Source organism: Protopterus annectens, chromosome 14.part0, assembly GCF_019279795.1.
Source record: "Protopterus annectens isolate FY-2018-M chromosome 14.part0, PAN1.0, whole genome shotgun sequence".
Taxonomy (NCBI): domain Eukaryota; kingdom Metazoa; phylum Chordata; order Ceratodontiformes; family Protopteridae; genus Protopterus; species Protopterus annectens.
In genome coordinates this window covers 863077199-863090857 of record NC_056748.1, presented here as the reverse complement: position 1 = coordinate 863090857, position 13659 = coordinate 863077199, and the positions used below count along the sequence as shown (strand labels likewise).

General features: G+C 41.7%; 1 protein-coding gene across 1 annotated transcript in view; it reads left to right on the top strand.

Moving 5' to 3' along the window:
• PPA1 (inorganic pyrophosphatase 1) overlaps window positions 1-13318 on the top strand; it is a 316559-nt gene extending 303241 nt beyond the window's left edge. The window contains exon 11 of the mRNA XM_044056626.1: window positions 12886-13318. Within this exon, the coding sequence (XP_043912561.1) occupies window positions 12886-12917 (32 nt within the window). The 3' untranslated portion in view covers window positions 12918-13318. The remainder of the gene's footprint in view (window positions 1-12885) is intronic.
• Window positions 13319-13659: the final 341 nt, after the last annotated feature.

The window sequence follows — 13659 nt, the reverse complement described above, 5'->3', positions numbered from 1 at the left end:
AGGCCTTTAATCCTCTGGCCTTCACAGAATGTCAAAACTGATTTTGAAAGGGCTGTTGCCCTCCTCATTCTTGCGATATATTCCTGGAGATCAACGTTTGACCTCAAAGCATAGCAGTCATTCCAAATGTTCCAGATTGACCAAAGCTGCACCTCCATTTGAGCCGAAAAAGAAAGTGCAGAGATCAGATCAGACATCTTCAATGGCTTTCAAGCTGTTGGATCCAACAAAACTTCTCTCCAGACCCTAGGAATAAGTCTGCTTCTGATTCTAAGACCTTGGATCTGAAGCCCTTTCCTCAGACTACTTACTCCCTGTCCTTAGACCCAGTTCTGTCTAGGGTGTCCTCTCCTTTCCTAGAGAGGGATTCTAGGCCTGCTGCGATTGTGTCCTCCCATTCCACTAGAAGCCTTATTGAGGCAGATGTGGCTAGGATTGTTAGGGAACTAGTCATGGAACTAGTCATGGAGGAACCTCAGAAGGGTGCCCTTATGGTTCCAACCCCATCGGCTCAGGGACTCCTCCATCCTCTACTCCTCCTGACTCAACCTGAGTTTTCAGAGTTCTCTGATCAAGCAAACAGGGCCCATCTGTGTCAGATCAGAGAAGACTGTCTTTGGATCCAACAATGACAGAGCTCATTGGCTCGGGCTTGTTCAGACTTGTATCACCCTCTCCCACTGATCTTGAGGTTTCTTCAGAAGGCAAGCAGGCTGAAGAGCTCAGTCATCCTCATTGCCCCCTTCTGGCCTCATCCGGTTTGGTTCCCCTTCCTGTGGTATCTGAAATATCCTCCATGGGTACTGGAGCCAAGACAGGACCTCCTCTCTCACTCATCAGGGTTGCAGCACCCGAACCTTCGAACTTTCAGGCTGACAGCTTGGTTTCTCCACTTCTAACCCTAGCAAGACAATTCCTGGTCCGTGAAATACTTCTAGCCTCGCAAAAGGCTTTTACAAAGTCTACACCAGTAAGTGGAAAAGGTTCACCATTTGGGCTACAGATACATACATTGACCCTTTATCAGCATATTCTCTTTCTTAGTATCCTATTTTATGAAGGAGCTAGCTTCTCTACCATCAAGCTTCAATTAGCTGCAATTTCTAATTTTCGAGCTGCTAGTCAATCTCGTTCCCTGTCCACCTTTAGATTATGCAGATCTTTTATCAAGGGTATTTTCTTGAGTCCTCCCATGAAGGACCCCCCTCATCTCCTTGGAACCTCACTGTCATGTTGCAGGGTTTGACTCTTGGGGGAGGGGGCTCAAACCAGCTGCCAGTTACAACATGATGTTTTTGTCATGGAAGACCATTTTGGTGGCTAAAACTTTAGCTAGGAGAATTTCCGAACTACAGGCTTTACTCTCCAAACCTCAATTTTTTTTTATAAGAACAGGGGTTCTTTACGTACCAATCCCTCTCTTATGCCTTAAGTAGCCACAGAAAACAATATCAGTCCATTCACTTACCAGTGTTCTTTCCAAAATGTTCTAATAAAGGGGAGTATGTTCTACATCTTCTCAATGTTCATACACGTTTCTGTCTGCACAGAACTAAACACAGGAAGTATGACCAACTGTTGTAACTTCTCGGCTAACAAAGTATGCCAAGCAGTTTCCAAGATTACTCTAGCAAAATGGATAACTGGTTCTATCCCTTTCATTTATTCACAGAAGAGCCTAGAATTACCTTGCCCTTCTAGGGCACATGTCACCAGGGCTATGGCTACTTCCACCTTCTCATCTAGAACCTCCATTTGATATTTGTGCAGCAGCGACATGGTGAAAGTCGCACCTTTGTGGCACACTACAAGCTGGATATCGTTTCTAGGAGTAGGGCTTCCTTTTCCTTGATGCACTGGCATAACTTGGCATCTGTGTTGCCTATCTTCATTCTTCCTCACTTTCCCACCCAGCTATCCCCCTGCCTCAGTCTGCTAGAGAATTGTGGAACATGATGGGACACACAGGTCCCATGTCAGAGCCTCATTTAACTTTTTTTTTCTGTCTGGGTTTTGGATGTATGGAATCAGCGAATTCGATCTGAGGTGCTTGAATGGTTGTAGTGCATTATGGGTAGGAGAGAGGAGCTCGAGAGTCTGATCCAAGTCTGGAGAATGTGGCCAAGTCTGGTCAGAGACCCTTTTGTGAGGAGGAATGAAGATAGACAACACAGATGCCAAGTTCTGGTAAGAAGTAACTTTCAGCAGACTTGAATCCGTACAATGAAAAAAAAATCTGAGTTATGATTCAAATGCTTCTGCCACGGGGTAAACAAGTACGTACTTCTAGATGGGATGGAGTATATTTGAAATTAATTCTGTAGATGTCAAAAATATAGTGCCATTTAGGAAACTGTTGTAGCATGGTACAAAAGAGCTAGAAATGTTCCGAGTTAAGCAATGACAAGTATACATACTAAAGTATTTTGATATGAACAAGCCGTCGGCATTTACAAATAGAGGCAAGCCGTAATGGAACTAGTTTGTAAATCCAGGAGCCTCTTTTACTTTACTGTAAGAAGGGATGCTTAGATGTAAAAAGATTGAAGCTGTGGTATACGGTTGCAGAAGTCTGATTATATTTAGGGGTAATTCTAGTGGAAAGTGGCCATGAGCCAGTGTGTAGAGTATTCACAGCGCTTTCACAGGACAGCACTCGTATTGCTTTTACAGAAATGTGACTATTTGTAAACCTGATATGTGTGACAGATAAACTTAGCCATTCATAATTGTTAGAGCAGCAAGGAAATCTGCTTGTAAATTAACCTGAAGTGTAAATTGGATGCATTGTGTTCATAAAAGAAAAGCTAGAGAGTTTCAGAAATGTGGTAAAGATAGAGGTTCAGATGTTTAAGGCCGTTGCTTAAGTACAGGCAGAGCAAACGACTGCAATGATGAAAGAAATGCAAACTTGTCTTTCATTTTAAAAGATTAATCCTGTAGGGCTGCAAAAGTGGTGATTCTTGGATAAGAGAAGTACTGGTAATTTGAGTCTCACTTCAGGGTAGTGAAGTGCAAGAGTTAATTGTGTATTATTTCTGCCTGGGATGTCTGCACAAATAGAAAATTCATATTGCACCTAGCTCAGAAAGTACTCTTTAATTTCTGGACAGATCACAGAGCAAGACTGGGGACAGTTTTATTTCAGTAGCAAGAGAATGCATGTCTAATCCGTTAACTAGTATTTGAAGTTTTCATATGTCATTCAGTTAACTGAAAATATGAGGAGAGGTGTAATCATTGGTGCTAAAGATGTATTGTTAAGATCATTCCAGATGTCATTGCATCAGGCAGTAGTCCATAGTGTACAAGTATGAGACCTGAGATTTGTGAAGAACCATTCCCAGCTGGACACATTTTAATAGTCAATTTGCAAGAGCAGTAACACTGTGAAGCATTCAGGAAGTCTGAGCAGTAAGTAGTGTTCTCTGAATGCAGGAATACACCACTGTAAGGTGTGTTGGCCTTTTCACTTGCATTCTAGATTAAAGGGAAGGATTATTTTCCTTATGAAAAGCAGAATCCTATTAAACAGTGAGCAAGCAGTTGAGATATTCTACAAGGAGAGAGACCCATTTTTGAACTGGCAAGAAATTATGACTTTGACAGAGTTCTATTGAGAAATGCCAGAAGCAGCTATTTGACAAAATAAGCAGTGAAGGGCATTTGCTGTGCAAACTGCAGATTGTGAAATGCAGTTGGGAGATGCTTGTTAAGCACCATAAAGTGAGTTTCACAGATTTTAAAATTGCTGAAGAATTTACACCATTATCTGAAGTGATGTCCAAAGAAGTCCTGTGAAGGGCGTTAAAGACTATACTGTCTTTCTGAATCGTCAGATCACCTAAAGATGTGATTCTGTATTTCATTTAGTTAAACATACAGAAATCTCTCACCATTCTCGAAGTGTTCAGGATCTGGAAAATAACTACTAGATATTCTGACCAGTTATAAAATGGAATGTAGTATTCTGAATTCAGTGCTTTAGTAAGTGTTAACTGTGGTGTTCCTAGAGAAGGATCTGGAGTTCGAAGCGCAACATGAGTACAATTTTGTATTTGCAATATAAATTAGGCACCTCAAATTAAGGATTTATTCTATTGCTCCTTGCAAAAGGTGGACGCAACTCGTATACATCTCCTAATAACTGGCACATTAGGCCTGGAGTTCCCACGTGTGGTCTTTTCTGTACAGTATTCAATCTGAAAGTAAAGCTGATTGAGCTGGCAGCACATTTACTTCACTTTGTTTTGTATCTTAAATACATGTTACATCAGGCACCCATTAAAGTTAGTTCACTCCACCAGAGCCGTATCTGCCTCTGCAGCTTTAAGAAGGATGTCAACATTTGATATCTACAAAAGTGACTTGGACTGCCAAGTGCATGCTTACTGCTTGTACTTGACTGTCAAGTTTTATCTTGCTTATAGCCTGGTGAAGTCCAGTTTTGTAACACTTTGTAGTGACCACATTTTGATGGCACTTTTATGAGCTTGCCAAATGCATGTTACTATTGTCCTTTTTAATATGGATGTTTTACTGTGTGGTTAATCACACTGATGGAGACTATACCCCAGCAGAGGGTATTTACAGGAGCTTGTGTTGCTACAGCCCAGAGTATGCAAAGAAGATAAAAATAACACTGCTGAAGCTTTCGGTACTATCCTTGGCTTCTGATATCTGCATAGCACACAGTTGTTCACAGAGCAGTGTCCATTGCTCAGCCATTTAAAGCTAGTTGCTTACAGTTTTGAGTTTTACATGGGGGAGAGGGGGTTGGGGTGTTCCAGACACTTAAAAGGATGACAATGTGTGTGACAGATCAGTTATCACGTCTGCTTTCCAGCATGCTATGAACACAGCTATTGGTGATTAATCATCTGCTTACAGTTTCAGAAATTTGTGATTTGATGGTCATCTTCATTCGTTCCTCAAAGAATGGGTTTGGATCCTATCCTCTGATCTGACTCAACCACTTTCTAAAGATTCTAGAATCCGAATCTCAAACTCCTCCCTTACCCATAATGCCCCTGATCACTGCAATACCTCAGATCTCATTATCTGCTCATCAGGATGGTTAGGATTGCGATTTCTTGAGCTCCTTTGGGAGTGTGAGTGAAACATCTGACTATTTTACCTTTATATCCTTTGCATATCTTTTCTCTTGTTTAGTACGAAATATCCTCCTTACCTTAATTTACATCTCTACCAAATTTTTCGGTAAATTTCTTTGATTACCATAGCTGGTTCCATGTTATACTTGCAGGTATATTTCTGTAGATGCCATTGGTTTTCTTCCAACTCTTTCCTTTCAAAAAAGTCTGTCCTTAATTTTTTTCTTTTGGTAGCCCATCTATTTCCAGTATGGCTTGATAAACCTACTGGATTTAAAAAATATACATCCTGTCTGTATAAGATCCCCAATTCTGATGCCCACAGAGAGTGCATTTATTGTTTAGACCCAGCACGTATGGATACTTCTATTTGTGTGTGGCCTTCAATGCAAGAGCAGTTAGAGGAGGAACAAGCTCATTCTGAAATGCTTCCTTCCCACTTTGGCGTCTGCCTCGGGTACTTTGGAGCCTCATACCCCCTCTCAGAAAATAGTGTCCAGGGAGCACCATAAGTGCTCTACTGCAGGGACTCCTTCATATACATCTACTGTAGAACCTCTTGGAAAGATTTCAAAAATTTCAGATCCAAAACCTTTGGATGCAACACAGCCTTCTGCTCCACCTCCTCAGCTCCTTGCTCCCAGGTTCTCTCCTGAGCAGATGTTTCAAAGACTGAGGTCCCCCTTCTTGCAGGAAACACCTAAAAGGTCTTAAAGGCAACCCTCCACATCCTCTTCAGTTAAGTCTTCTCAAAGCAGAGGGGTGGGTAGGATGATAAAATTCCTCAGAACACAGATCCAGAGGGGGGTTTTACCAGCTCTGTCTCCCACTGGATTGGAGAACCACGAACCTTCCTTTCTACTCATATACACCTTTTCCGATCCAAGCAACCATTTCAGAGCCCTTGGATCCGAAAACCCCAGGAGTAGAAATGTCTGATCAGAAGGTTATTCCAGTCTCCGCTCAGACTACTTCCCTGACCTGATCGGCTCTCTGAGCTGAAGCATTGGCATCTTATCAGAGGGGCTGACTTCAACTCCGAAGTTTTCAGAGCTGTTGGCTCCTCTTGGAGCCATGGCACTTGATAGCTCTGCTCCAACATCTTCCTTGGAGCAGGGGGTTGGGGGGTTCAGGGAATGTCTGCTTTGGGATCTTAAGTTTCAGTGGGATTGCCCTTGGCCTCTCCAGGCACTCTGCCTTTGAGGTGGTGGAGAGGGTTTTCTGTCAACCAAGAGTAGTGTCTACTCTCCTTTCTTCGGATCCATACCCTCCTCCTCTGGATCCTGTATATCAGCCTTCATATTCTGCATCTCTGGGACAGACAGCCTAGAACTTCCAAGCAGCTCCCTCGAGAGAGCACCCAGTCTCTTCAAATGCCTCCCCGGGGTACCCCGCTGAGGAGGTCCCTCCAAAGGGGACATGCAAGAGGCACCTGGAATCCCTCACAGACACTGACTTTTTGAGGGAGAAGGGTTCCCTAGATCTCCACATGAATATCTCAGTTGAAGACATCCTAGAGATCCTTCACCAGAAAGGTGGATGGTCTTTCCAAACCCCTTCCAAGGAGGAATTGAGGTTTTTGGAAGTCTTCGGATCTGGCCCGTCTACATCTTGGGTTACACCCACCCGTGGATGAGCTTATAGATCTTGTCCTTGCCTCCTCCACTTTCCTTGTGCTTGGGAGAGATCTAACTAAAGTGTTAGGAGCCATTGCTCCTGTTTGAGCTCCTGATCTCTTGGCTTCCACTTTCCTGCCCTAGCATTATTTTATTGTAGGAGTATAATGTATATCACAGTATTAAACTAGATTGGAGGTATTGCAGTGGTCAGGGGCATTGAGTAGTATTCAGTCTGAATTAAAATGCAGCATAAATTGTGCACAAAGTGTGATAAATGTAATTTAGAAATAGACACAAAAAGCAACAATTCCTGTCAGCTTTGTAACCCCAGTAAAGATGTAGTATTTTAAATGGAAAATTTTCACATGCAGTATGCTCCAGTTTTTAGTCTTTGCTTTTCATTTGTCTGCCAGTTTGAGGATAAATTTAAAGTAGAGCAGCTGTTAAAGTACTTTCCCCCATTGTTTTCCGTAGAGCCATAATACCAAGTACCCACCCACCAAACCAATATTGCTCTTGAGTAAACCTTTTACTAGAAATGGTTTCCACATTTTCCCGGAGCTACCGTCTGGTTGGTATCCTGTCCACACTCTGGGAAGGTTCTGAATTCATACTGTTCAGTACATGGCGGTCAAGGAGTTTATTTTATTTTTTTTTACTTTATTTAACTGATTGCTACTGCTTTATTTGTTGATTTTTGCTGTTTAAATAATTTTAAAGGTCCCTAATACTTGAAATGTCTTGTCAAGGTTGTTGTGTGGTAGCATTACATTCTCCAGTAACCATTTTTGTATGCTTACATTGAGGACTAGGGTAATCCATCTACTGGCAGGAGGTAGTGGCCTGGTCTTTAACAGTTTTATGTTTCCCAACTCTGTGTAGTCATTTTACTGACTTAGAGGACTTAGAAACCAGTTTTGTGTGCCTGTATAAATCTGGCACATCTGTGAGTTGCTGCCCATTATACAACAATGCTTAGTGCCCAATACAGATACAGCCACCTTGAAAACAAATTTTCCCTGTAAAGCCACCTCTGAAACTACCATTAACTCTGTGTAGAGCAGCTAGCTTGCCAGTTGAGGAGCACTGCCCCTTGAATTTAGTATTGTATACCCTAGTCTAGTCTCTAGCCCTATAAGCACTCTCATTTCACTGTTAGCCCTTTGTGTACTTTACCCTTGTAACTCTACTAATAAAGGGCCTGACATCATGGATGTGCACTTTCCCAGTTTTTCCAGAGCCAGTTTCTCTCAATATATAGTTGTCCATGAATGTAGGAAAAGCAGTAAAAAAACCTGCAAAATTAATCGGCAAACCCAAAAGCACTCTTCAAACACCTAACACTGTGCATATAGCCGCAACCATTAGGCAAGCCAGTACACTATAAATGACTGCACTTGTAGGGAACTCCATTGTACAACATTCTGATGCCCCAGTCATTAGGCTGTGCAAGGAGAAAATTTTATCAGGAGCCAGGATCCATCATGTTGCACATGCAGTCAAGTCATTGCATTTCAGGTACCAGTACAAATTCAAGTCATAGTCCATGTACTGTAAATGACATGAGACTTTCCACCTAGACTACATGAAGAGATGCATTATAGAGCTCTTGGACTTGATCACAGACTGGCATGTGCCTAGCATTTAGCAGTGTTCTAACTTCACCAGGGATGATATCACAATATGGGCAGAAGATAATTGACTTTAATTGGCTTAGTTTTTGGTGTAATTCAGGGGAAAACACTTGTCTGCATGGGAGAACATGATTGACAAGCCATGTTGCTTTTCAAGATGGTCTTCATCTGTCCCACTAGATTTTGAATGTTAAAACATTGTCCTCCCCCATATTTCCTTTTTTAGGCAATGCCAAACTGACCAGCCTTCTGACATAGCAAAATCTACCCAAGGAAATCTGAAGGTGTTAATTTTCAATGCCAGGAGACTAAACAAGAAGCGTCACTCCCTCATGTTCTTCTTGGCCTTGGAGAATGCCAGTATCCGTAAAGAAGACATGGTTTAAAGCCACAGAGAGTAGCCCCAGCAGTGCAAGGCTTCAGTGCCTTCCACACACACTTAGGCCAGCAATTGCACAGACAAGGACAGGGAAGGTAGCAGTGTCTGTCTAAATCTGTAACAAACATTCCTCTGGTTGGTTAAACAGGATAATGCAGTATAGTTCCTCCACATTCAGGTTACTATAGACAAAGTACCATGCCATAGCTTGGTAAGCTATAGGTCACCCTTGTGTCCCATGAAACCCATAGCTCATACTAGACCTATTGGAGAATTTTATTATTCAGCCAAATGCCATACTCATAAGTGACTTTAATTATTCCTGTATAAACTGGGAATCCTACACAATCTCAGATTTGCAGGCAGAGATTCCTACACTTGTAAACACAAACGCTGTAGACCAGTTAGTAAATATGCCTACTAGAGGTACAGACGCATCGGACCTGGTGCTTGCAAGTATGGGAGAATGCTGTACCCCCCCAATGCCAAGTCTTCTCTGGTAGGGTCAGATTACAAAGCAGTTTTCAAAATCTCCTCCAGGAGCTCGGCGAACCCTGTAACAGTTGGAAACTACTTCAGGGCATGCTACCTTTTATTATGTGGTGATCTCTCTATTTCAAGTTCCTACAAACCCAGATAATACAGTATGTGCAGAATTATTCATACAAGTTCTGTACAACCATGACAATATTGCATAGAGAAAAAAACATCAACGCGGTGGTTTATCTGCATGGATATAAAACCAAAAAAAGGTGCAGAGCCAGGGATCGTCGCTTCAACAAAAGCTTGTTACTGTTCAGAAATGTACTGCATTAAAAGTTTAAAAATTCACCAATCGAAAGTGGAAAAAAGTTTAAAAAATAAAGTATATTGATGCAGACCACACAAAACGTTTTTGTCCGTACACAGTAAACTGACTTCATCCGAGCTATCCATTCAGAAGTGCACAGTTTAAATACATCACTTCAAAAGTGTAAGGAGCCTGCCTTAAAGAGAAGCGCACCAATAAATTAGAGTGAATAACGTAATGAAAAAGGTAAGCATCCACCTCCAAAAATATGAATAATAATAAAGCGTAAAAACTTAATTTGGAAATGCTTAAAAATTCATCTCAAATTTTGTTTAATACAACTGGGTGTGGGTATATCAGGATTTACCCACAGTTGGCTTTGATCACTCCGGCTTTGCCCTCGTTATCAAACCACACCAAGCACTGGTGAATTCTAATATCCACACGCAGTTGTGGGGTATTCCTAAAGTGTAGTATCAAAAAAGGTTTAAAAACTCATCAAACTAAATAGACAACTATGAGGACGAAGTCCATCAAATCAAATTTTGATGTAAAGATAGTGTCCCAGCCCAAAGATAATAGGCCTCCTTTAGCTATGTCCAAAACCTCAAAGACAGCACACAACAGTGTGCCAGATAGTTACTAAATGGCGCCGCATTCTGGAACGAGGAGTTGTAGCATGTCTTCTGGCTGACAAAGTTCATCTTCAACTTTAAATCCCTCCAACTATCAGTAGGGAGCAGGTCTTAAATATGCTCTCTCAGGCCATAAATTCAGCTTTGTTAGGCTGTGATAATGTACCAGGATGCCCCCTAAATACTCTTGAACTATGACCTTTTGTGATCACTGGCGTCACTATTCAACCATAGCCTCTGCGCAAGTTTTGCGCTGTGTGAATAGACTGCTTCAGTCATCCTCTACACAAGGTGGACCATCAACAGATCCAGGGAACTACAGACTCATTAGTTTGGCTAGTCTCGTATACAAAACCATGGAGAGAACTATCATAGAAATGATTAACTGTGACCTAAAAAATAATCAGGCACTGGACCCAACCCAGTTTGGTATCGTCCAAGTAGGTCATGCCTACTAAACCTGGTGGATGGCTTTGAGAAGGTCACTAAGCCAATGGATGAGAGAAAAATGGGGCATACTGCCTACCTTGACATGGCTAAGACATTTGATAAAATACTCTACTTGGGCATTGTAAACAAGCTCCTGGAATTAGGATTGCTAGCTGGTTCACAGATAGGACCCAGGAAGTTGGGATTAAAGGGAGATCCTCCATAAACAGGCCATTCACCAGTGGAGTCCTTCACAGCTGTGTGCTGGGTCCACTGTACATTAGAATCTAGTTTTCAGAAATAAAGTGCAGTGTCAAGGGCGTATAGCTTACCAGATTTGCAGATGATGGCACGCTAGAACCAATGATGGAAACTTCCCACAATACTAACATTTTATAGGAGGGTGGTGCCAAAGGAATGCCAAGAAATGCAAGAATTATACCTTTTGAGAAGTCAGCCACCCAGGGAAACTACCTTATTGGTAAACCACCCCTAAAAATAAACACAATAGTTAGGGGATTTGGGCATTTGTGCGGATTGTAACCTGGCTTTCAAACAGCATGTGTCCCAAGGTTGTAAGAAAATCATTGTCCCTCAACTCAAGCGCATGGCATCCAAGTACAAGGAAGTTATGCCACTGTACTTGGCCCTCATCAGACCCCATCATTGAATACAGTGCCCACTTTGGTATGTACCTGACCAGGCACATGCAACAGATGGAATGTCCACAGAGGGTCTTCACAAATGGAATACAGGGTGTAAGCAAATGACCCTTGCAAATTGCTTCAAAGCCCCATCTCCATACTGTTTCCTATAGACTGCTGAGAAGCGATTTATGCCTAGCATACAGGGCATCCTTGAATCTGACTCTTGTGGACCTTTTGCATGTCTACAAAAGTACCTCACAAAGAGGATTACTGGCCTCAAACAAATGCCCTGCACTGACCACCTCAAACTCCAGCTTTACTCCGTAGCATATTGCCTACTCCGAGGTCATCTCTGCCTAACATATAAAGCTGTCAGACCCAGAGCTGTTGGACATGCTACACCTAAAGAAATCCCAATCCCTCCGAGCTACACGCTCCAGGGACCTAAACCTTGTCACCACAATAAAGAGGACACACTGGCGGGATAGATTCCTGTCCCAGAGACTTCCTATACTCTGGAAGAAGCTACCCATCTATGTCAAGCAAAGTTCTTCATTAGCACTCTTCAAGAAAAATCTTGAGTGGATGGGAAATGAGAAATACACCCAGGGGATCACTTGTGTGTGTCTGCTGGACAGTGGCACAGGAAAATGACTTTCTTGGGTGGCGTAAGCTATGGAACCTTGCTGGCTAGGTTTATGTATGCCCTTGGGCCAATAGTCTAGTACCTACCTGTGAACCTATGAACAGCACTAGAAGTATTTAAACTTTGCTTGCAACTTAAATAGGATGTTTTGGAGGGATAGTTGTCTCGGAGAATCCCCATTTTTCTGGATTTGGCTTCCCATCCATGTGAAGCAGAGCCCTTCCCCCAACCCTGTTGAAGCACAACCTGGACAGATTGATGGGAAATTGGAAATTCACCCCTTGGTCTGACACCAATGTCTCTGATCAATAGACAGCCATCAAGTCATGCGCCAAGTAACATAAAACTCTTAAAATAATCTCTAAGGCAGAATAACTCCTGGGATACATTTGGGCTGCATGGGTAGGCTTATAAAGGCCCCAGTGGTAATTGGCCTAGTATATACATATGAAGACTGGGGATACTGGAGCTATTGAAGTTTGAGTAGAATGCATTAAAGTAGCTCTCTAGCTAAATAGTATTAAAGCAGGTATGAACATAAAGTGGTAATTGTCGCATAGAAGGTGGGGTGACGGAAGACACTTGTGCAAAAGTGGGACTAAGTAGTAAATGATCGGAAACCAATTTATCTGCTGATGTCTTGGGAGCGTTCTTAGAGAAGTGGATCAAAAGACCTCACTTGGGCAGAGGGTGATGCACCAGATTTTAATATCTAGAAGTTGCACAAGGGTGTAAGTAGTAGTTAAAAAAAAAAAAAAAAAAAAAAAAAGCAGGCTGAAAAGGAGGACCAGAGTGGATCAGTTTTGTGCATTGTATTCATGATATGTTCATTGGAAAGCTTCTATTGTGAAATGCTTGACAGGACAGGGGAAGTGAAAGCACTTTTAAGATATCTGCATAATAAGATACAGTACAGACAAAAAACAAACTTGACAACATTTGTGTAATGTTTAACAGTTCACTATTTAACTGTTACCATTTGTTTTCTGCAGTAGACAGATGGTACTATTTCCAGAAGAACTAGAAGAAATGAAGAATTATTCAACTTCGTGCAACATCTGCATCTTTTCAGCCTAAAGAGCCTATATTTTCAGTTCCTTATTTCTAGTTTAAGTAAAGAAATGTTTGATAAGCATTTATTATGGATTTAGGAGCATTGACTGTATTCATTTGTATTTCTGCATGTGTACAACAGCATCCCGTCAGCTTGGCACTGAATCGGTTTGTGGTATTTATATGTGAAAGGCTTGGAGATGTTAACTGTATCCCCCTCAATCTACCACTGAATCCGCTAATGTTTTATTTATATGTGAAAGGCTTACATATGTTGTATCAAGACGAAGCCCCTGGAACCTTTAAAAACTGGTAAATAATACTGCAGTCATACTGTAAAAATAAAGGCATAAATTATTTTGGTGAAGGTAATTTTGGCATAATTCAGAATTAAGTTTGTTCTGTAAGTTGGTTGGAAACTGTAGGCAAACTTTATATTCAGACTGTAGTTTTACCTGCAAATATTGTCAGGAGGATTGATTAAATGTCAAGCTAATTCCTGCAGCATTTTAATAACTTGACACATAATTACAGCTCTCTGTGTTACTTGAGTCTTAATTCACTACAGGAGTAAGGGGACACTACCAAAGTCATGGAGTCCCTAACATGTTTTGTGGGTCCAGGTGTTGAGTACATTCTGCGTTCATGCTTAAACCTTCCAGTCTTTCATCTCTAAACTGTACAAAAAATGGGATTGTATATTTACTCACAAA